The sequence below is a fragment of the Hippocampus guttulatus genome, chromosome 2 (assembly GCF_054856545.1).
Source record: "Hippocampus guttulatus isolate MCC_2025c chromosome 2, RoL_Hgut_1.0, whole genome shotgun sequence".
Classification (NCBI taxonomy): Eukaryota; Metazoa; Chordata; class Actinopteri; order Syngnathiformes; family Syngnathidae; genus Hippocampus; species Hippocampus guttulatus.
Window position 1 is genome coordinate 26,016,233 of NC_141262.1, and position 21,706 is coordinate 26,037,938.

The 21,706-nt window shown below is 46.1% G+C and overlaps 4 protein-coding genes across 6 annotated transcripts; 2 read left to right on the top strand and 2 right to left on the bottom strand.

Moving 5' to 3' along the window:
* The first annotated feature begins 122 nt into the window (after positions 1-122).
* Positions 123-5,969, top strand: pcolceb (procollagen C-endopeptidase enhancer b). Its single transcript, XM_086105012.1, has 9 exons — positions 123-335; positions 1,671-1,779; positions 2,523-2,781; positions 2,872-2,996; positions 3,499-3,635; positions 4,390-5,033; positions 5,098-5,178; positions 5,253-5,423; positions 5,654-5,969. The coding sequence occupies exons 1-9, from the start codon at positions 250-252 to the stop codon at positions 5,782-5,784; spliced, it is 1,743 nt and encodes a 580-aa protein (XP_085961138.1). The 5' UTR covers positions 123-249; the 3' UTR covers positions 5,785-5,969.
* On the bottom strand, positions 5,859-9,459 carry LOC147209255 (transmembrane protein 272). Its single transcript, XM_086105013.1, has 5 exons — positions 9,370-9,459; positions 8,262-8,339; positions 8,140-8,190; positions 7,837-8,043; positions 5,859-6,995 (listed from the first exon to the last, which is right to left on the bottom strand). The coding sequence occupies exons 2-5, from the start codon at positions 8,323-8,325 to the stop codon at positions 6,787-6,789; spliced, it is 531 nt and encodes a 176-aa protein (XP_085961139.1). The 5' UTR covers positions 8,326-8,339; positions 9,370-9,459; the 3' UTR covers positions 5,859-6,786.
* Positions 9,460-10,629: 1,170 nt separating this feature from the next.
* Positions 10,630-16,087, bottom strand: LOC147209256 (calpain-5). Its single transcript, XM_086106027.1, has 12 exons — positions 15,923-16,087; positions 15,719-15,850; positions 15,171-15,382; positions 14,890-15,082; positions 14,049-14,224; positions 13,844-13,921; positions 12,936-13,260; positions 12,739-12,861; positions 11,824-12,020; positions 11,495-11,613; positions 10,873-11,009; positions 10,630-10,800 (listed from the first exon to the last, which is right to left on the bottom strand). The coding sequence occupies exons 1-12, from the start codon at positions 16,085-16,087 to the stop codon at positions 10,630-10,632; spliced, it is 2,028 nt and encodes a 675-aa protein (XP_085962153.1).
* Positions 16,088-18,165: 2,078 nt separating this feature from the next.
* cnpy4 (canopy FGF signaling regulator 4) lies at positions 18,166-21,683 on the top strand. 3 transcript variants are annotated; one of them, XM_086106029.1, is made up of 5 exons: positions 18,166-18,311; positions 18,440-18,698; positions 18,785-18,881; positions 18,978-19,100; positions 19,903-21,683. In XM_086106029.1, the coding sequence occupies exons 3-5, from the start codon at positions 18,798-18,800 to the stop codon at positions 20,188-20,190; spliced, it is 495 nt and encodes a 164-aa protein (XP_085962155.1). In that variant the 5' UTR covers positions 18,166-18,311; positions 18,440-18,698; positions 18,785-18,797; the 3' UTR covers positions 20,191-21,683. The 3 variants fall into 3 exon arrangements, with proteins under 3 accessions (XP_085962155.1, XP_085962156.1, XP_085962154.1); XM_086106030.1 differs by having other exon boundaries at positions 18,440-18,566; XM_086106028.1 differs by lacking the exons at positions 18,166-18,311; positions 18,440-18,698 and having other exon boundaries at positions 19,903-20,020; positions 20,099-21,683.
* The last annotated feature ends 23 nt before the right edge of the window (positions 21,684-21,706 follow it).

Consider the following 21,706-nt stretch of genomic DNA (forward strand, 5'->3'; position numbering starts at 1 on the left):
AACAGTGGCACTCTGTCTGACACACACACACACACACACACACACACACACACACACACACATACACACACACATCTGAAGAAAAAAAACATTTGCAGCATCACTGTAGTGGACCTCTCCAAACTCCTCAGCCTTCACTTCCTCCTTTCCTCTCCACCCTCTGCCCTGCTTGTCCCTCCTTCTTGCTCCCAACCGCCACCTCCACCACCGCCGCCGCCGTCTTTCCAAATCTCAGAGAGGTGCAGCGGGATGGAGGTCAGGGTGTGGACCGTGTGTGTGCTTTTCGCGTTGGAGCTCGGATGGACGGCCGCGCAGAGTCACACCAACTACACCAGGTGAGTTCTTGTCTTGGTCTATCAACTGCAGGGACTGAAAGTGTTGTCTTTGTCACATGTGTACATGTGGCAGCCTGGCTTTCAAACCCACTGATGTGGAGGTCAGCGGCTGTGTGTGTGCGTCAGAAAATTGCAGGCTGCAGCCTTTCAACGATGCGGTTGACTTGTCAGAGAGGCAACGTACCCGTGATGCTTTTCCACATCACACTTTGACTACGTATGGTCAAACTAAGCTTGAAAATGAACTTTCCCATTACACTGTGCAACCATTTTTTGATTTTTTCTCTTTTAAATCAGAGATGCAAATCAAATTTTCAAGATTTCCTGGGCCGCTGCTTTTGAATCAGCCTTGGGGTTTTTTCTCGAGCACATCAGGTTTCCATAATAATAATAAAAATAATTACTGTTTTGAATTGAGGGTTGAATTCAGCAACAAGTGGATTTTTTTTTTCTCCGAAACATAGATGTATACATCTGGTAAAATCCGTACTGTGAAAGCTTTTATAGGTCAAACTTAGACAAACAAAACATATCTCAACAACCCGATGTCCTCGGTAAAAAGTAGACACATTTTTGACATCAGCGTCCAAAATACTTTTAGGGCCACATTAAAGCCATCTCTGATTAGAATGTGTTCACCAGTGTTATTTTTAGTCCCGATTGAACCACGATGTTGAAGTAACTGTACGGAAGACTTAGAAATGTTCAAAAGTTGGAAAAAAAAGATCCCATTAGGAAAAGTCAAGTGTCACCAAAAGGTCAGGCAAGAAGTCGGGCTTTCCCCTGCTGGACTTTATCTATAAAGCACCTGGAAGTGACAGGATACGGCTCCCGACACTGGGCGACAGAGTTACAGCTGCCTGTGGGTTGTAAGGGAGGGACGCCACTGGCTAAATGTGACTTTACTCTCCTGCGGCACGCACAAAAACAACGGGGCTGCAACTGAACAAAATCAAAACAGCAGAATAAAGGAAGGTTCATTTGGACTAAAACATCATTCAAGGCCTTTTTCTATTTGTTGTTATCCAAATGGCTTTTGATTATAATCATCAAGTGAGAATCCATTTTTATTTTAATATCAAAATATATTTCAGAGTCTGCATTTTGTATTTATTTTTTGGCTGGATTCAGCTCTCTCAGCCTTGAACTGACGACAGTCTTCCCGACTCGAAAAAGCGACGGCGGTGAGCGGCTTTGAAACAGAGGCACACTGTGCCGCTGTGGCTCGGCGCGCACGTAAACGGTTGCAGGAACCGTGCCGCGTTAAACTCGCCGTTTGAAGTCGCACTCGCGTTTGATTGTGGCCTCGCATATGCTTCCTCTACATTCCACCAGGCCTGTCTTCAAGTGCGGGGGGCATCTGGTCGTCGATTCGGGCATCGTGGCCAGCGAGGGCTTCCCCAGTCCTTACAAAGCCAACAGCAAATGCACCTGGTACATCACTGTGAGTCACAAATTGGTTTCCTTCTTTAACGTACAATCACACCATTGTGTCGCAATGCCAAACGAGATAGTCAAAAAAAATTATAAACTGTAGATCGAATTTTTTCATGAAAGAGCATGCACGGTCATCGTCCTTCTTCACAATATGTCTGTCATTATATTTGGAGTCTAGTAGTGCCTCGACGTACAAGTTTAATTCCTTCCGCGGACACACTTGTTCTTCAGGAATTTGCGATAATTGTAATTTCTATTTGTTTTCACTGAAGATAAAGAATATACGCTTGTGAGAATTTTTACATTGTCTGTCCGCTTTCAAATATCTGTTGCGTAAAGTGTCCCAACACCGCAACTATCGATGCCATTCATTTGCCCATTCGCATGTCAACATTTAGCGTGCAAAGATTTCAAAGGCAAAGTTTTGTTGTTGTTGAAAAAAACTCAATGTGCAATTCTCTTGGTTTTGTTTGAAACTGTTCAGTATCTGACAAACTGCTCTCAAGCTTTTTATTATTACAATTTTTTTTTCATCATCTCGAAAAACTCAGTCGAGTCACTCATATGTCAAGGCACCAGTGCAAATGAGAATTTTCAGACCAGTGGTTGAGAATCACTGTTGTCATCAACACCTAAATAGCAACAACAAACAAAAAACCAAAAAAAACGACGTAGCCGTGAAGTAGGGCGGGAGGGCCGAGGCGCAATGTGAATTGAGTCTCATGATGAAAGCATTGTTGGTCTTTCAAGGTCCCCGAAGGTCACGTGGTCATGCTGTCCTTCCGCCTATTCGACATGGAGGCAGAGCCCACCTGCCGCTACGACTACTTGGACGTCTACAACGGCCACACGCGCTTGGTCCAGAAGCTGGGCCGCTTCTGTGGGACCTTCCGGCCCGGAGCGGTCATCTCCACGTCCAACACCATGATGCTGGATATGGTGTCGGACGAGGCCACGGGGGGGAGAGGCTTCCTGGCCTACTTCCGGGCGGGGAAGCCGCATGTGGAAGGTGTTTGTGGCATTTTTGTGGCGGCTCTAAATATATTCAGACGACTGCATGGGCACATTTTGATGTGGTTTCTCCCCGCCCTTTCCACAGAGAATCAATTCTGCGGCGGGCGGTTGACCAAATCCCAGGGGTCCATCCAGACGCCCAACTGGCCCAACTCCAACTACCCGGCAGGCATCAGCTGCTCCTGGTACATCTCGGTTGAGCCGAGCAACGTGAGCAGACTCACCTCAAGATTTCAATGCGTTTAGATTCATTTGTTTCAGGTATGGAGCCTCGGTTCCCCTTTCAGACGGCTAAGGATGTAGCCTCAGGGCTATTCCAACTGAGCAAGAACAATGAGATGTTAACAGAGGTGGCAAAAGTACGCACACTCTACTCAAAGCAGAGATCCAAGTTAGGTTGAGGTGACTCCGTATACAAGTTTCTGCGATAAAAGCGGTGCTTTGGAGCGGCTGCAGGAAGAGGCGGGCCCACACCTGCAAAAGGGGGCTTGTCTCCAGGAGCGCTTCTCGCACAAATGAAAGAGTTCCTTATGCGTGCACGCTTGTGCCTGCCAATAGATTGAAGAATTAGGAAGCCGGGCTGAGAGCGGGGCTAAATGCCGTCCTTTGTATCGCAAGCGGTGGGATCCAGGAAAGAAACACGGCGCGACAGCCGGATTATTATTTATTTCACGTCACGGTTTGTGTTGGCGTGTCGCCGCTTCTTCGTCAGGTGATCGAGTTGAAGTTTGAGAAGCTGGACCTGGAACCGGACACATACTGTCGCTACGACTATGTGGCTCTGTTCAACGGAGGGGAGAGAGACGACTCCAGGAGAATTGGGAAGTTCTGTGGCGACAGGGTGCCGGGGTCAGTTACCGTTAAAATGACTTCATATGTGGGAGATCTCATGCAGTGGTCCCCAAACCCAGGGTCGCGGACCGGTACCGCTCCGTGGGTCATTTAGTACCGGGCCGCACAGAAAGAATAAATAACTTACATTACTTCCGTTTTAATTATTTTGGAACCTGAAAGATGTTTTATTTTGAAAAATTACCGGATTCTCTGTTATATCGGTCTACAGTGTGTCACTCTTGACGCAGGTCAAGGTGCGTTTCTCAGTCACGTGATGGGTTACCGCTAAAATGAAACCCAAGAGCTAGCACAATGAGTAAAAAAAACAAACGTCTTTGGAAAATACAGATTTATCTCAACGGGAGATTCCCATGCGCTGAGCCCACTCTGCATAAAATGAGTCATACTTTTCATGCACTTTGTTTCTTATTTTGAATGCACATTTAAACGTGACCATAGCGACCAGAGAGCGTTGTGGCCGGATAGAACGTTCGTCGTGTCACGATTCGTGATTATTATTAAGTTTCGAAAATACCACCGTTTTCATGCAGGTCATACCATATTATTTTGTTGGATTTGACCGCCACACCTTAAAGGCCGGTCCCTGATAACATTGTCTGACATTAAACCGGTCCGTGGGGCAAAAAAGTTTGGGGACCGCTGAGCTAGTGTTAAAGCTGTCAGTATAAAAATTCACCTGAAGAAAAAAACAAAACAAAACAGTATTCCGATGTATATTTGATTCCGCTCCTTTCCACGTCTGCCGCAGGGCTGTCGTGACCAATGGCAATCAGCTCCTCGTCCAGTTTGTCTCTGACCTTAGCGTGACCTCAGATGGCTTCATGGCTCACTATAACAGCGTGCCGCGTGGCTCTCGGACTCCCACCGCCGGGGGAGACTTCATCCATCGGTCCGAAACCCCCTCCACGACGCAGACACCGTCCGCGAAGCCAAAGAGGCCCATCAAAACGACGGCCAAACCGGTCAAAACCACACCCAAAACCACCAAAACCACACCCAAGCCCAAGCCTAGCATCCGGCCCAAAGCCACCCCAAAACCAGCTAAAAAACCAACCGTTAAGATCCCAATAAAGCCTCCACCGCGTAAACCGACCACCAAGCCCAATAAGGCTAAACCCACCCCCAAGATGCCTGTGAAAAAGCCGATACCCAAACCCGGAACAAAACCTTCGCCCAAACCCAAAGTCACCAAAGACGACAAACCGACAAGCAAGCCTGCACCAAAGACCAAACCGACTCCCAAAGCGGCCGTCAAACCAGTGAAACCCACCCCGAAAACTAAACCGGCCGTCAAACCAGTAAAACCCACCCCTAAAATCAAACCGGCCGTCAAACCTAAAGTGACACCGAAACCCAAGGTGGTCCCAAAGAAGCCGACGGCGAACAAGAAACGTGAGTTGACGCCTCGTCGCGATTGTTGACGAACTCGCTTCATCGCGATGTGTTTCTGCCACAGCTTTGCCGCTCAACCCTTTGTGCAAGCAAACCTACAAGAGGACAGGAACTCTGCAGTCCAGATTCTGCCCCAGTGACTTCGGTAAACCTCGACCAGCCCTTGCAGACTTGGTCAACTCTCTTCTAAAATCTAACATGCCGTTTGCTTCCTTGTAGTGGTTGCGGGAAAGGTGACAGATGTGATCCCTGGCCCGAGAGGTTCTGCCACATTGGAAGTGGCTCTCATTAAAGCCTATAAGCCAGGAAAACTGAAGATCAGCAAAGTGGGACAGACCGCGACCGTCAAACTGAACACCACGTGCAAGAGATCCCCGGGACTGACCAAAGGTGTGACGATAATCCGTGTCGTGGATTTGATCTCGTTCGCTCTTCTTCCCGCTGTTGACAGAGGCTACCCGGATAAGCAGGACTTTATTCTCTGCTAGCCATGTACAGTATTCGATCTTCGCTCCCTGCTCAAGCCACAACGTCAATTCCAGCAGTTTTAACTCGTTCGTTGCCAAGGTCCGCACAACTTTTGGTTGAAGCAATCATTGCCGTCTCCCGTTTCTCTCCAGGCCAAAACTACGTGCTCATGGGGAAAGTGGACGCCCAGGGGAAAGGCCTCCTGACCCCGTCCAGTTTCGCCCTCCTGTACAGGCCGGTGCACGCCAAGGCCCTCGCCAACCTGTCGGCCAAGGGATGCTGACGGCACAGCGTAATCAACCAAACAAAGGGGGAGTGGAAACACACCGCAAACATGAATATAATGTAATACCCCACAAAGATTCTCATTGCTTTATATTTGACTCGAGCATACATCATGAGTATATTGTTTAATTTGAATGTAAATTATGTTTTTAAAAAAACAAAATAAAGTATGTGTTGCTGTTGTTCTGGTCCAAGTGGCAAGTGACTGTTCTGAGTTTTGATTTGAACGACTTCCTCGGTGACGAAACGCACGCCGAAGGAGTCTTAAATTGCAGACCAGATTCCAGTTCCAGAGTTTCCATACGGTAACTTTCATTTAACAAAGCATGTTGACTTGAGCTCTGACATCATATTTGGAGATCAGCATAGTTGTCGTTATTCAAAGCTGTACAAGACTTCCTGATTTCACATGTGGACAATCAACAACGTAACAGGTTTGTTCAATTTGGACAGACATTTTTTTAGGGGGGGGGGGGGGGTGAATATTCCACAATATCTTTTCATTGGACAACACAAGAAGAAATTACACTTTGCTAATTTCACATTTTAGTATTCACATGACAAAACGGCTAAATTGGCCCAATTTGGACATTTATCCTTTGGGGGTGTACTCACGCGGCCCGGTAGTCCAGTGGTTAGCTACTCACTTTTGTCGCAAATGAATGCACCAGCAAAATTTGACACACCCACAAAGAGTTAAACAAGCCTGCAGAATTTGAATAATACAGTATATCATAATTAAGGCGGCACGTTGGTCCAGTGGTTAGCAGGTCGACCTCACAGTGCAGAGGTACCGAGTTCGATTCTGACTATTTTGCACTGCCACAAAAGTGTCACGTCTTTAGAAATTACATCATAAACATTGAAAACGGTGATCGGTATAATCAGAACTATCATCGGTTCTTACGACAAACAATGTCACGATGTCGTCAAGGCTCAGCCCATTACCCAGCAGCCTCGGCGGCAGGCTCCCCCTCCGCGGCCGGGTCATTTGAGAGTTCTAGATGTAGTCGTCGGGGTCCGCCTGGCCGCACAGGTAAAGGCCCACCAGGACTAGGAAGCCGACGACCACGAACAGACCCACCAGGATGTAGATCAGCGTCGTAGTCCAGAAGGCAAACAGGTAGAGTGTTTTGTCGCAGTAGGGCTCAGCGCTGGTGACGTTCTTGTAGTAGTTGGGCTTGTATATGGAGTAGATCCACACGTTACCTACAAGAAAGAATATGGAAAGCCGACGATTTTGGAAAAAAAACCCCCCTCCATATTATGATGCGATTTATTTTTCAAAGGTCCTCTTCCGACTTTTTTTTTTTAAACAAACACAAGCAATAAATTAATCTGCATCACTCGAGGAAATCAATACCTGGATGGCACTGAATTTCTTGAATTTCAATGAAAAGAAAACAGAAGTGACGGTTTTTGGTCTCGGTGGCCCTTGGACATCCCATCCTGCGGATTTGGGGCCCCCTGGCTCCTTATCTTAAGCCGACAGACTCGAACTTGGGTCTTGAATTGGACAATGATTTTAAATTGGACCGGAAAATTGGTGCCATTGTTAAATGCAGCTTCTTTCATCTTAGGCAGCTGGCTCAAGTAAAACCTCTCCTTTCTCAAGAGCAATTTGAAACAGAAATTCATGACTTTTCACATCTCGGCTGGATGGCTGTGATGCACTTGATTTTGGAGCCAGCCCATCCTCCATGAAGCATCTCCAGTTGGTCCAAAATGCTGCTGCTCACCTCTTGACAGAGACTCGTAAGAGGGAGCACATAACCCCTTCACTGGCTGCCTATATATTTTAGCAATTCTAGTATGTGTTAATTGGCCTCGCCCCACCTGACATCTCCTCTACGCACCTGCCTCAGCTCTCGTATACAGCGGTGGTTGTTTTAAAGTGCTCTAGAAATACCATTGAGTTGAGTCGAGTAAATGTTTTGGTCTTATACATGAGCTTAGGTCCCTAATTGCAAAGTATCACTAGGAAGAGCAAGCAGTTGTCAACTCGTGTGCGCTTTTGCCTTAAAAGTGCTAAAAAAATTGTGCCACTCACCGGCGATAAACCAGGCGACGAGGAACACCGCCAACAGAGCGCTCCAGCCAAGGCTGATTCGGCAGAGCGGGTTCGGGGGGCCGTCTTTGGCCTCCCGGGCGCAGGGCAGGCATATACACGCCACTAGCATGATGGCGAAGACGCCCACCACGATCAGGTAAATGGGAATGTAGTGCTGGCGGGGGCAGTCGCCCAGATGCACCGCGCCTGATGTCACCAGGGTTATACTTATTGACTTGAACAACTCGGGAGAAGAACTGAAGCCTTGAAGGCTACTCGAGGGGGAGTTGCAGTGTCACTCACCCATTATGATCTGAGCAAGTGGGATGATGCACACGAGCACCTTGATGGCCACTGCGGGGGTCATAAAGGAGAAATTCAACGTTGTGAGTTCACTCGAGCGGGCAGCACTTAAGTGGTCTTACCCAGCACGGGTGTTGACGGTCGGGAGGCATTGCGGATGATCCGCATGGGGACACTGTCGGCCATGATGGCAATCGAAGCTACAGATGAGGATGAAGGATTGTACATTTAAATACTGCCACTGAGACTCACCAGTCTATTCTCTTGATTTCACCGCATTTCTTTTGGCATACAGTACATGGATGTTGGATTTATTTATTTTTTTAATCCAATCAGATTTCAGCCTTTACGTGAGCTCAAAGAGGCGTTGAATTGACACGTTGAGTCAATGTGATTTGTGACCAACCAGATTTCAAACCTCAGAGGCCCAGCTAGCGAGCACACGATGTCAACCTTCTTCCATCCTCTGACTGGTTGGCGGGAGTAAAAGTTGTTGTGGCCAAGTCCGACATTTAATAGGTCCTCACTGAAGGCCGAAGGACTAAATACGCGGTTCACCACTACGTTTATAGGATGATGCAACAGTTGATGTGGGCTGGGTGACTCAACACAAACCGCAGCTCCAGCAACCATCCCATCTTTGTGTTTTGTTTACTTCTTCCTGAGACATGCGCACGATTTAGTCAGTTGTTGCTGCTGTTTTAACACGTTTAAGACATTATCACAGCTGCCTGTTGTAACTTTAATACAAGTCAGAGACAGACGCGGTTCCAGATTATGAACCGAGGAAGCGGTCAGACCACATTCCCAGCTCAGGTAAGGTCCCATCCTGTTTGGGTACTGGAGCGTTCACCCCGGTAACCATAGCCCAATTGTAGATTGAGGGCACGTAATTCCCACACACACTACATTAACACCCGAACAAGTAGTTACGTCAACGACAATATCTTTTTTTGAGCTATATTTAAGAAAGCCATTCAAATAAGAGAATCGTTTGTTTTCAACAGCAAGTAAGGGAAATCTGCATTGGAGTCAAACGAGCAATACAAAACAGGTTTTACTCTCTTTACTCTCCCTGAACACGGTTCAAAACAACACAGCCTCGCCCGACAATAGAAAGTTTCAGCATACCACAACCCACTTAAGCACCAACAGTGTTTCAGTTTGTCCCCCAAACATAAAACAATCGCCGTTTTTACGTCCAGCGCGTACGCGCAAGGCTTTTCCTACCCGAGCCGGCACTTTCGACCTCCTGCAGGGTTGGCGTGCAACTCCGGAGTTGTCCGCCTTCTCCAATCTCCACCGCACATTGTGGCTGAATGTCAACTGATGACGTCAGCGAGGGCGGTTCGCCCGCTGTCAGGTGTTCGAAGAATTAATTGCTCTCGATAAAATTATTATTATTATTATTATTATGGGTTAAGTTTTATACTTTCACCCAACCAACAAAATGCAAAACTAAAAATTAAAAAGTAAAATAGCAACAAAAAAATTAACTTTAAATCTTTCTTTGGTCGTCTAAATATAATTGCAACGCACACGCTGCCATTATATTCGACACGACATTTTCAAATAAATTGTCACCTAGTTTATGGTAATGAAATATAATTATGAGTATTGATCACGAACAAAGCACATTTGTTGAGTGAACGCTGGCGCGTTTTGGCTGCCGCTGCTCAACCCGTATTGTTTTGTGTTTTTTGTTATTGTAAAGTGTCCTTGGGTGTCTTGAAAGGCGCTTATAAATAAAATCTATTATTATTATTATTATTTGGGAAATAGGTTTGATCAAAAAATCCGCTCGAAATTCAAATACTGTAATGTACTGTAGTGTGTTACACGGTGAGTTACTGCCTAAGTGTGGTGGTGCATTAGAACAGAACCTCTTGCCTAAAATTTTGCTAAAAGTAAAGCAAAGGACAGTAAATGTCAATAGAGAAGAACAAATGAGTCTGTACCTTTTCATGGGACAACGTTGAAAAAAATGTCACTGCTGACAACAAAAATGAGTGCACCCCTAAATGGAAATGTCCAAATTGGGACCTATTAGTTATTTTACCTCTCTGTTGTCCCAGGTCTAAATGTGGACCTGCAGTGTTAAATGTGCATTGTCACTCTCTTGCTTGTGTTACATTTCCAATGGCAAAAATTCTTAGATGGTGTCACTGATTGGGGGAATGAACACAAAAAGACACTAAAGCACTGCAACAATCCACCTATTCTGTCAAAATAATGGACAAGAACATAGAAACGTCCTTGATGAGGTCATTTGGTTTTTATTTATTTTTTTTATTTTTTATTTGGAGATGTTTTTATATCTTACTCATATTGAGAAATGAGACATGGAAAGAAAACAAAACTTCTTTGCATTGCAAACAAAGTACAGCAATATCATGCATTTGGCATTTGACGGTTCCCATTTTGGAATAATGCTCCAGGGGACGGGCGGAGTTTTTGTTACCATGGCAACCAGACAAAGCTCCGTGGCCGCTACAGATCTGTCAGGTGGACACTCGACGACGTCTCCACACAGACGCGGCCTCCTGAACCCGGAGGGCCGCCCCGTAGCTCCATCGAATGATCTCGACTCTGGTCGGTGGGCGTCGTGTGGAGTCGGGCGTGGCCCAAAATGGCGTCCCACAGTAGGCCGCTGCTCCATAGCTGCACACAACACACGGGAATCAAACCAACGCCCGCGCGTCAAATGTATGACCTCACTGGAAGATGGCAAACCTCGACTGAGATGTGTGCATCCGGATATCTCCTGTAAAAGATGGCTCTCAGCTGGAATTGTGGATTTCCTTCAGCTTTAAACAGCTGAGACCTAACGGTGGCACCCTCGCAACGCATGATGGCGTAAACATCTGGAGCTGTCCGTCATAACACCACATTGACAACAAAGGCAGATCACTCGGAAACCTAAACCTAAAATGGGCTGTAAGCTTTACAAGTGAACTTGACGTCAAGGTTATCGTGCACGTTAGGAGCTAAACATCACAAACATGTCCAGTGGTACCTTTGGATACAAGTTTAATTTGTTCAAAGACCAAAACACTAACATTGTCTTTCCACCGTTGACATGAACGGAAATTTTATGAATTATTGTTCTAGCTTTCTGAAAAAAAAATGTAATGTGTCATATGCAAGGGAATACCTGATGAAAGGAGAAGTTCCAACTCTTAAGCAGTAACATAAGTCGTTCTTCACAGAGGATAAAGAATCCATGCCTGTGAGTATTATCCATTTACATGTTTCACCACCGTTCGTATCACTTACGTGTGTCTGTGCCGTTTCGAGTCACTCGTATCTCAAGGCACCACTGTATAGGTCGAATTAGAAAAGAGAGAGGAGCCACCCGTCTGTTCAGGACGGCAGAGTCCTGTCGCATTCCGTAGATGGACTGTGGTCACCACGGTGGGCTGAGGTAAAAAGCACTGGAACAAGGAGGGAGATGGCAAGTCGTCCTTCAGTTCCCTAGAGGACAAAAAGTCATTCGTAGAAATGGCAGAGGTGAAGGAGTCACATGACTTGACTTGAGTCAAGTTGAGTCAACGTTACTTTTTTCCCACAGCAACATGGGACTTGCGAGAAATGAAAAGCTCGAAACCACCACAAAATATACAGTATGTGCCCTTCCTCCCTATACTGCACGCTAAACACAAAAAGTGTGCAAAATGCTTGCACCTGAGTTGGACATGCGAATGCGAGAAGAGGCGCACGAGGAAGCGGCCGCGGGCCCCCGGCAAGTAGGTGGTGGGCAGCACCACGTAGCAGCCCGGCCCCAGAGTGGCCTTCAGCGTGATGCTGCGAGAATCCATGTAGATGGAGCTGGCCGCCTGCTGCGCCACACGCTGCACCCGGCTGCAGCGGTTCTCCTCCACCTGAAGGTGGAGCCAGGCAGGGGAGGGGGGTCAAAAATTCAAATGAGGCAGTCCTATGGAAATGTATTTGAGCATTTATTCGATATTATTGATTTGTATGGTGCGCTCTTAGTCCTCGTTTGTATCATAAGTCGGTGCACTGGTAAGATATGGGCTGTCACTGTTTCCTAAAATTTGACTTGAAATGAAATGAAATAATCAATTGAAGTCATTGTGTTCCTCCCTATGTCAACTATAACTTTCAGGGACGGCGGTCACTACAGTGGATATCTTATCATGTTATCAGGTTAGAGAGTGCAGGAAAGGGTTACGTTTATTTGAACAAATAACATTTCAGTTGAAATGCTCTTTAGTCTTGTTCCTAAGTTACCCACTTGGGAAAAAAAACCCATTGGGAATATTCCACAAGTCACATGCAAGTTGCATCACGCAAACCCTCTGCGGGCCATGCGAAAGCCAAAAGTATAATCGGTACCATCTACTGATATTTTAACCTATGACTGACATGTTAAAATTGTGGCTCAAACTGTAACCCAAGTTATTTTGTTCAATGTTATTTGATGAATTTTTTTTGTGTTGTTGAACAGTGTCAACATGCTATTTTTCATTTATTTGCAAATAAATAAATAAATACGCAAATGAGGAGTTTGGTCTTGAGATGAGGCGATATGAAATAAATACTCAAACGGCTTCCCAAAAAGGCTGACAGCGAGCTCACCTTAAGTACCTCGAAACCGATGGGCAGGTTGTCCCCCCCGCCATCCTTCCTCCGTATCCTCTGGTCCTCCTGCTGCAGACACATGAGCACCTCCTCCTCATGGCCTCGGACCTCAAACATGAACTGCAGAAAGAAGCGTGAAGAAGCGACGTCGGGTTGCAGCTCGTTCGCGCATGAAAGATTCAGTGTTGCTTTACTTGTGGATTGTGCAAGAACGTGTCCTTGTGGTTGATACATCCTCCGCATCGGCTCCTCTTGTCCATCTGGACCTCCAAGCCTCCGTTCACATCGTCCTCACGGTCTCCGTTTACCCCGCACCTTTCTCCCTCGACCAGATCTTCCTTCCTGCGGCTCAGCGCGCAGACGGCCGGCGGAGGTGCGCTGGGGCGGGCTGGCGCCGGCGCCCACTCCCCGTAGCAGCGCACCTCTCTCCAGTGGGAGCTGGGCCACAGGAGAGCCCTCTCCACCAGGCGGCACACCACCACATCCGTGAAGTAGCCACAAAAGTCCTCAAAGTCCATCCTGGAGGAAGGACAGGGTCCACGTACGCAAAAACAAACGACATATGACTGCAGATTGTTTTTCTAGTGAATAAAGTATTGCTACCGCAAGTACAGTAGTGCAGAATTCGATTGAATTGTATTGGCTCTCCTTTCCCACGTGTGAGGGCATTAAAGTCAAAATATCTTCAAAATATCTGTAAAACCTTCACTATATTTAAATCCATCCATCCATCCATCCGTTTTCTGATCCACTTTATCCTCACAAGGGTCGCGGGGGTGCTGGAGTCTATCTCAGCCGTCTTTGGGCAGTAGGCGGGGGACACCCTGAACCGGTTGTCAGCCAATCGCAGGGCACACAGAGACGAACAGCCATCCGCGCTCACACTCACACCTCGGGACAATTTGGAGTGCCTTGCATGTTTTTGGAATGTGGGAGGAAACCGGAGTACCCGGAGAAAACCCACACAGGCCCGGGGAGAACATGCAAACTTCACACAAGAATTCCGGAGCGCTAATCACTGTACCACCGGGCCGCTCCATATTTAAATCATCCCTTAAATTTGGTTTGTCTGTACGTGAAGCCAAACAAAACTAATACCGACCAGAACTCGCCAACGTCCCGAACTACAAGTCCCATCTTCTCCCTCTCTGCACGGCTCATCTGCTGCCACTGCTGTGATCTGCACGGGGTAAAACAAAAATCACACCCACGCTATTTTAAAAGCATGCACCCCAAAAAAATAAATCAATAATGTCAATGTAAAACTGTCCTTTTAAGGTCAGCAAAGGTTTTAGTCGGCCGCTTACCGCTGACTCCAAGCACCCGTCCAGTCGGTGGTGCCCCACGGGTTCCGCATGCGCACCAAGAACAGTCGAGACATTCTGCTTCCCTGCCACACCTTCCTCACGGCAGTCACTCCATAGGCATGTCCCCGCACCAGCCCGCAGTCCAGCACTGACTCCGCCGTCTCGCCTTCGGATGGCTGGCAACGGCACCCAAGAAAATATACCATTTTATTTGGGAATGACATCATATGATATGAAATGATCCTGAATAAAATGGGTTGGTATTTGTGAAAAAGGTGCAATATGTCGGTGAAAATGTGGAATGATAGGGAATAGGATTGCAAACTATGGAATGAGAAGGAATAACATGGAATGATATTGACGGATGTGTCATGACACTGGTGAAAAGTTTTGGGAATGTGGGAATTTCTGGAACGCTGAAAGTCATTCTCCAAGGTGAACTGAATGAGCTGAACATTGAGATTATTCAAAAGAGAACAAGGTTTTCTAAAGTTGAATATGCTCTGGAATTATGGAAAACTTTTTGGGCACATGCACAAAATCAACACCTGAGACCTGAATTTTTGAAATGAGAAAAAAAAATCACATTTGCTGTATACTTCTTCATAATTATACAACAGATTCGTTTTTTTGCAAATTGCGATGGCACGCACAGACCTAGGAATCCCCGCGCAAAGGTATGGAACGGAAAAGTTTTATATCCCAATGGCTGATTTAATTTGAATACAAAGAAAGAAAGATTTCAAGTCTGTCTGCTGAGGAACAAGGTGGTGTGAAGCCGACTGCATGCATTTCTGTCTCGTAATCGCGGCGAGCTTCGCAGCGCGTGTTTGTCAATTACCCGAATAGAACATGTGATGAGGGCTTTGTGTTCGTTGGCCTTGGCCAGCATCTGGAAGAGAGCCTTCCGCTGGTCGCCGTGCAGGCTGAGGGTCTCACGGTTCAGACTGAGAGGCTCCGAAACACCACCGGTAAAATCGATCAGAGCCTCGGCGGTGTTGCCCCCCTCCAAGGCCTCGTAGCAGCCATTTAGCCTGCGAAGACAACCGGCGGTGAGACAGCAGGACAGATTTGCGTCACTCCTTGTCAGCGGATGGAGGCGGAAGGTTCGGAGTGACGAACTTGGCGTAGGCCTTCTCCAGCAGGGCACTCCAAAATTCTCTGGGCGTGGCCGAGCGGCAGAAAAGCAGAACGCCGCCGCTGCTCACGGGCAGCCGGTCGTCCACAACCACGTCCATCCAGCGGCCAAAGCGCCAGAAGCGAAAATGGAAGATCCCCGTGTACAAATTTGGACGCTTGGGGTTCCATTCCTGGTCGGCATGGTCGGGGATGACCTTGGAGAGAGGTCACATTGAAGGCAAGGCCGAACCACTAGCAAGAGCGTTGACGTTTAAAAGCTAAATTCGAATCAGTGGCGTGTGAAATTGTAATCAATTATTCTCAATGGTGTTCACTTCATTTTGTAGCAGTTCGCTTGGCTGTGCTCCAGGTTAGGGTGAGCAGGACAGATTAGGGGCAGTTTTTTTTTTTAAATCCGCTTTCATTTCAAATTTACCTCTTACCAAAATTGGTTGGTGAGAGCAAAACGGTTCAACTGCAATTATACTGTACATACATTCACAGCTACATGGACGGATAGTTATTGAAACAGGCGGGAGGATAGAACCTACCTTTTTCCACAACGTAGGCTCGGACGCCAGACAGGAAATGGCGGCCACCATCCAGCAGTTTCCCAGACTGCCTTGGTGTAGATCACGTGTGCTGATGCCATCAACAAAGAGACGCGGGTCCTTGCAGATCTCCTGAGGCGGAAAGAAGCAGCGTCCGGTGAACCTGGCCAACCCGACGGAGCTCCCGAAGGGGCTGGTCCTCACCCGCGGCCTCTTCCAGGTCACCCCTGGCGGCGGCGCCCTCTTGTAGAAGAGCGCTTGGGCGGCGGTGGGGAACTCGGGATCCTTGAAGAGGGCGCCGCGTCGGAGGCACGCCCGCCGGAGTTTGTGGAAGCTCTGACCTCGGAAATCACTTACTCGCTCTGTCATACTCGTCATGAATGGGGAACACTTAAATGTGGCTCTTCTTTGCTGTTTAAATCAACAAAGGCAAATGTTAGGTCTGCTACTTCTTGTTCTACTACCATGTGAGTGACTCAGCAAGATGCTTTAATATTATCTGTCTACCTGTGTTGCCCCACTGTTTGTGTTCAAATATCTATTGCTTCTAAAACCACGATTTTCTGCGCTATTAGCATTAGCACTTCAACGGTATTTTCCATTATATGTTAGCATAAGCTGAAAGGCAGGGTTGTTTGCTTGTTTTAAATACACCACATGTATTTCTCTTTTTTTTAATGTTTAGTTTGACAGTAAATTTCAAGTTGGGGTGGTATTAAAGAGCTTGAAAACATCCTAAGTCTGGGCACCAGGACCTCGAGGCACCACTGTATCTGATCCAAATAAGCAAATGTTTACCTTCGGGGGCCAATGCCACTTCCTCGGGTGGCCTAGTTCATCCGCCACCTCTCCCGTCGTCCTGCAGTCAGCTCTTACAAAGCCGGGTCCTTTTCCGTGCAATGCTTCCAGGATTCATCTCCACGTGTGTCACATGCAAATGTATCGCTTCGCACCTGAATGACAAATGTGTCTGCGTTATGCACGTCGGTACCGGGATGAAGGTGTGAGAGACGGTGTGACCGCCTTTATCTGTATTGCAAGCAGGCTCTGGGTGTTGATGACTGCAGTGTAACTCTATCCATCTGCACAAACACTCTCTCTCACACACACACACACACACACATACACACCCGCGCACAATTACACACAATAGACAGTCACCACACAAAGTGACACAACACGCCGTTGATCACAACAGTAGCAAGCTACAATTACAAAAGAAACACTTGAGTTTCCGACGCTCAAAACGAGCACGTTAACCTCACTCACACGTGTGTGGACAAATAGGCTGCACAATGACTTTTCCAGGAGACACTGTGGGTGTTTGCGTGCGTGTATCACTAACTGCTGCTTCTGCTGTTCTAATTTAAGACATATTCCGTCTTGTCTCCCCACTCACAGTCAGACCGTTTTCAGCTCACACAAAAGTTGTGGTGCAATTTGCAGAGAATATCTTCTAAAATCTTATGTTTTTGCCCGGCCTTGGCTTGGCGTGTCCCACATGACTCCCTGGATATCAATTTCCATACTTTGTGTGTGTGTGTGTGGGGGGGGGGGGGTGTTGCCTACTGACACATGAGAAAGAGAAGGCGTCTTACTCTTGACCGCTTCGCTGCCAAATATAAAACCGATTCGCAATGTGTAAAACACCAAAGACCTGCACCAAAAATCGGTATGATGAAATGGGTTTAGTAAAAAAAAAAAAAAAAAAAAACGGATATAAGTGCAAACGTTAGAATGAATACTTATTTGTCTATCTACTACAATACAATGTGAATCTTTATTTCACAACGGCTGCAGCTGTAACAAAGCAATTTATAGAACATTTGACATAACAGCTCAAAATAAAAACAATAACAATAGGAGGTCAAATATTAAATAACTATTTGACATGATTATAAAAATAAATATCGCTTGACTACAAACAATAATATGTGCACATTTAAGTGTAGCGATTATAAAATCCCTTTTTGAAACTAACAAGACAATGTTTTCAAAAGATTGGGGTTTCGTGGAGCAAGGTTCGAGACAGTTCAGCAAATTAAACCACAGTATCATTAGTCGTTCAACAACTAATGAAAAATGAAATGATATGCAATATCAGTGACAAAGGAAAACATGATCAGCTGTACCTAGCAAGTGGTATAAGTGTGCTATCCGGAAGGAAAAATATATATTGCGATGAAAACTGCCACGTAATATTTTCATTGTGATTAGATTTTTGGGGGCGTAAAATTGCTACTAAAAATTTGCAAATCTAAGCTTTTTTAATTGTGTTTTATGAAAATACTGTAAATTTCGATTGTAAGTCACGCAGTAATCGTTGTGAACAATAGGTGGCAGTCACGCGCGCTATTACAGTTTGCAAACCGCCGTTAACCGAAAGAAGTAGTCGGCTCGTTTCTGTGCGCATGCGCAGTTCGACCCCAGGGGCAGCCGATGTGGCTCTGGGATAAGTAGTTCATCAGAGTGGATGCTGTGGTTTCGCCAACCACTGCGATGAAACTTGTCACGATTGCAGCGTTTTCTTTGCTTTATTTCTACGCGTTTGTACGAGCAGACGACGACGCGAGACTACCGAATAAATGTGAAGGTGAGAAGATGCAGAATCCTTCGACAGCTACCGCTAAGTGGCGGTATTATACCATTTTAAAAAATCCTCTATAAAATCCGCACTAGTCGCCAATAAGTTGTTGTAACAAGTTTGCTTCCGTGCTCCAGTGTGCAAGTTTCTCACCGTGGAGCTTCAGGAAGCCCTGCGGAGAAGCGGCCTCTCTAAAGAAGTGCTGGAGGTGGGAGAAGTGCTGGACACCGGCAGGAGAAGAAAAACTATCTAGTACAACACTTCGTACGTCCAATCTTGCACTTCAAAATGTGGACAGCATGATGAAGACAGATCAGTATCACTGTGAACTGCCTCGGGTGCCCTCATCAGAATCACAACCATCGTGAAATGGGAGCAGAATAATGAAACTCTGAGGTCTTATTATGAGTGGGAACATTTCCACACATGCTAGAACATGAGAAATCACTTTCAAATGTGTTTTCCTCCATGGCTTGATCCAGGGAGACCCGTCTGATGGAGGCCATGGACAACATATGCGAGCGCATCCTGCAGTACAGCGTTCACGCGGAACGGCCGGGCAGCCTGCGTTACTCGAAGGTCACCGAGCTGTCGCTTCCTCAGAACCTTGGTTCTGACGTTTTTCTGCTCATTTGTGTGCGCATATCCCAATGACGCCCTGCGCGTGTGCTGCAGGGTTCCAGCCAGACCATGACCACGCTGAAGAACCTGGTCCACAAAGGTGTCAAAGTGGATTTGGGCCTGCCGTACGAATTGTGGGACGAGCCGTCCGTCGAGGTGACGGACATGAAGAAACAGGTAGAAAATCAGTAAAGTGTCTTTTGGCAATTTATTAGAAAATCAAATGAATAGAACAACAAGCTACCAATTTTTTTTAAAATTATTATTAACTGCAAGTGGACAATATACACAAACAGCAAAATATGCAAATTTAGCAAAAGAGTGGACGAGGATGGGGTAAATGTTTTGAGCTAACATTAGCATTGCTGACAAGATGGCCAATGACAACGCAGACAAATTTGTGTAATGTTAACTATGCATATAGGGTAGAGATGACAGAATGGACATTTTCTTGCTCATATTCTGGACCGTAACAGGATGGACATTTTTAGCTCGTGTTACCATGACTGAGAAGGTGGACAATTATGGGTTGGATATGTGTGGCTGATTTCAGCATTGCTGACAAGGTGAACATTACAATTAGTGGACATTTTTTGCTGATATTAGGACGAAGGACAGTAACAAATTGGACACTTGTAACTAATGTTCGCATGACTGAGATGGTGGACAATGATGATCTGGACATTTATGGCTAATGTTAGCATTGCCGACAAGATAGACATTACAGGATGGACATTTTTGTTCAATGTCAGCATTGCTATGAGGGTGGACATTTTTGGCTATTGTTAGCATTGCTGACGATAAATATTCTGAGCTAATGTTGGCATGCCAAAGGGGTGAACAATGACAGAGCGGACGTTTAATGAGCACATGGTGGACATTTACTTACTACTGTGATTTTGACCCGAAAAAGAAACCCTAAACCCCATGTTCTACCAACTTTGTGACGACCCGTTGAGCTGTTGTGTGTCCCTCCAAGTGCGAGACCATGTTAGAGCAGTACGAGGAAGTGGTGGAGGTCTGGTACTTCCACCATCAGGACCAGAAGCTGGAGGACTTTCTGTGCGAGAGGCATGTTCTCGGGGCGGCCGAGAGAGGTCAGACACACCTCGGACCAACGATTCCGTCTTTTCTTCGGTCTCTGCAAATTCTCACGTGTGTTTTGTCTCGTGTAGAATGTCTCAATGAGGTGTGGAAGGGAGACCCTGCAAGCAGCAGAGGCGCAGAGGAGGACAGCGCAAAGACGAGACTTGCTGATGAACTGTGACCAGCAGAATAGCCTGAGTAACGTTGAAATGGCACGTTTTGTGCTGGCTCCGCCCCTTGGTGCACACACATGACATGCTCCCTCAACTATTTCATGTCTTTGAACACTTTTTAGCTTATGTTTATAAACACCCACAAATGCAATATGTACAGTTTTTACAGCTGAAATCAATTATTTTTAGAATTTAAAAAAATACTTTTATTTTCGTAAGAAACGAGCTGTTTCTTCAGTTCGGTTGAATTTTTTTCCACTTGTTGAGCGCCACACTAGTCGTAACACAAACAGCCACTGGAGGGCGCCGCAAGCAAACAATCAAAGGCGCTTTCCTTGACTTGATTTAATAACGTTCCCCGAAATTAAACCTTAGTTCATTTTTAAAAGGAGACTTTAACCGCATCGTATTTCTTTCCACAGCAGCAATAAAGTCAAGAAGTCAAATGATAAATCGTTTGCCGGTGACGTACAAAGAGCACGCTCTTCAATTAGTTCTGGTTCTGCTCGCTGTGGTTCTCCAGAAGTCTGGCAAACCGAGCGCACCTGTCAGGGAGCACCTTCCCATCCGAGCCCAGCTCCAACTCGTGCTCGTTAGACTGAACCGCTCTCGAATCGTGATTTGTTTGTGTTGCCTTATTGCACTTGTCCCGCATCCAAGCAAAGCATTCGTTAACGTGCACTGCAACTGCACAAACAGGCACAGGCGCGGAGGAGAAGAAGAAGAAGACGAAGAAGAAGCACACCTGGGGAAACATTCCTCCAGGGGAGCCATCAATCAGTTTTATGGCTTTCTCGCGGGTGGAGGCGAGGGGGAACGCCGGGGGGGGGCTCCAATCAAAAGTTCCCTCCCGACCTCCGTCTTACATTTCCATCTGTATCAGCTTTGCTTCACATCTGACAACCATCTTCTCGTGCACGCCGCCAATTAGCTTCCAATTCCACCGAGGGGCTAATTGGAGCAAAAAGTGAGCAGAACAGTAAGACCGACAGAAATATCATACATGAAAACATGTGTTCTTTGTTATTATTTATTGTTTTTGTTTCAGATTTTAATACGCTTGTAAAAGCTTGTTATAAAAGGACGGACAATCAAACACACGCCGCACAGTGAATCAAATAATTTCGTATATGAATACAAATGTCTAAAATAGGCAAGAAACGGTTGTGTATTTTGATTAGCATTACTTTGGTAATACACTGTGTTAAAAAAAAAATAAGTTGGGTCAACTCAAAATTTCGAGGCAACAAACTTTGATAAAATTGTAAGTTGGGCAAAACAACAACATATTTTCAGTTCTGCCGCGGTGAAATTTGCTCTGCATTTCACAACAAAGAGTGACGAGTTTATAGAACGGTCGTCCCTTGTTACACCCCAACTTTAAGAACAAATGCGCAAATTATTTTGGAGCAAACATCCTGCTTGCTTTTTTACGTTCACAAATTTGTAAAATATATACAGTATATATACATTTTTTAAAAATCGTTAAATGACTGCTTCAGCACCCCCCCCCCCCCCAAAATA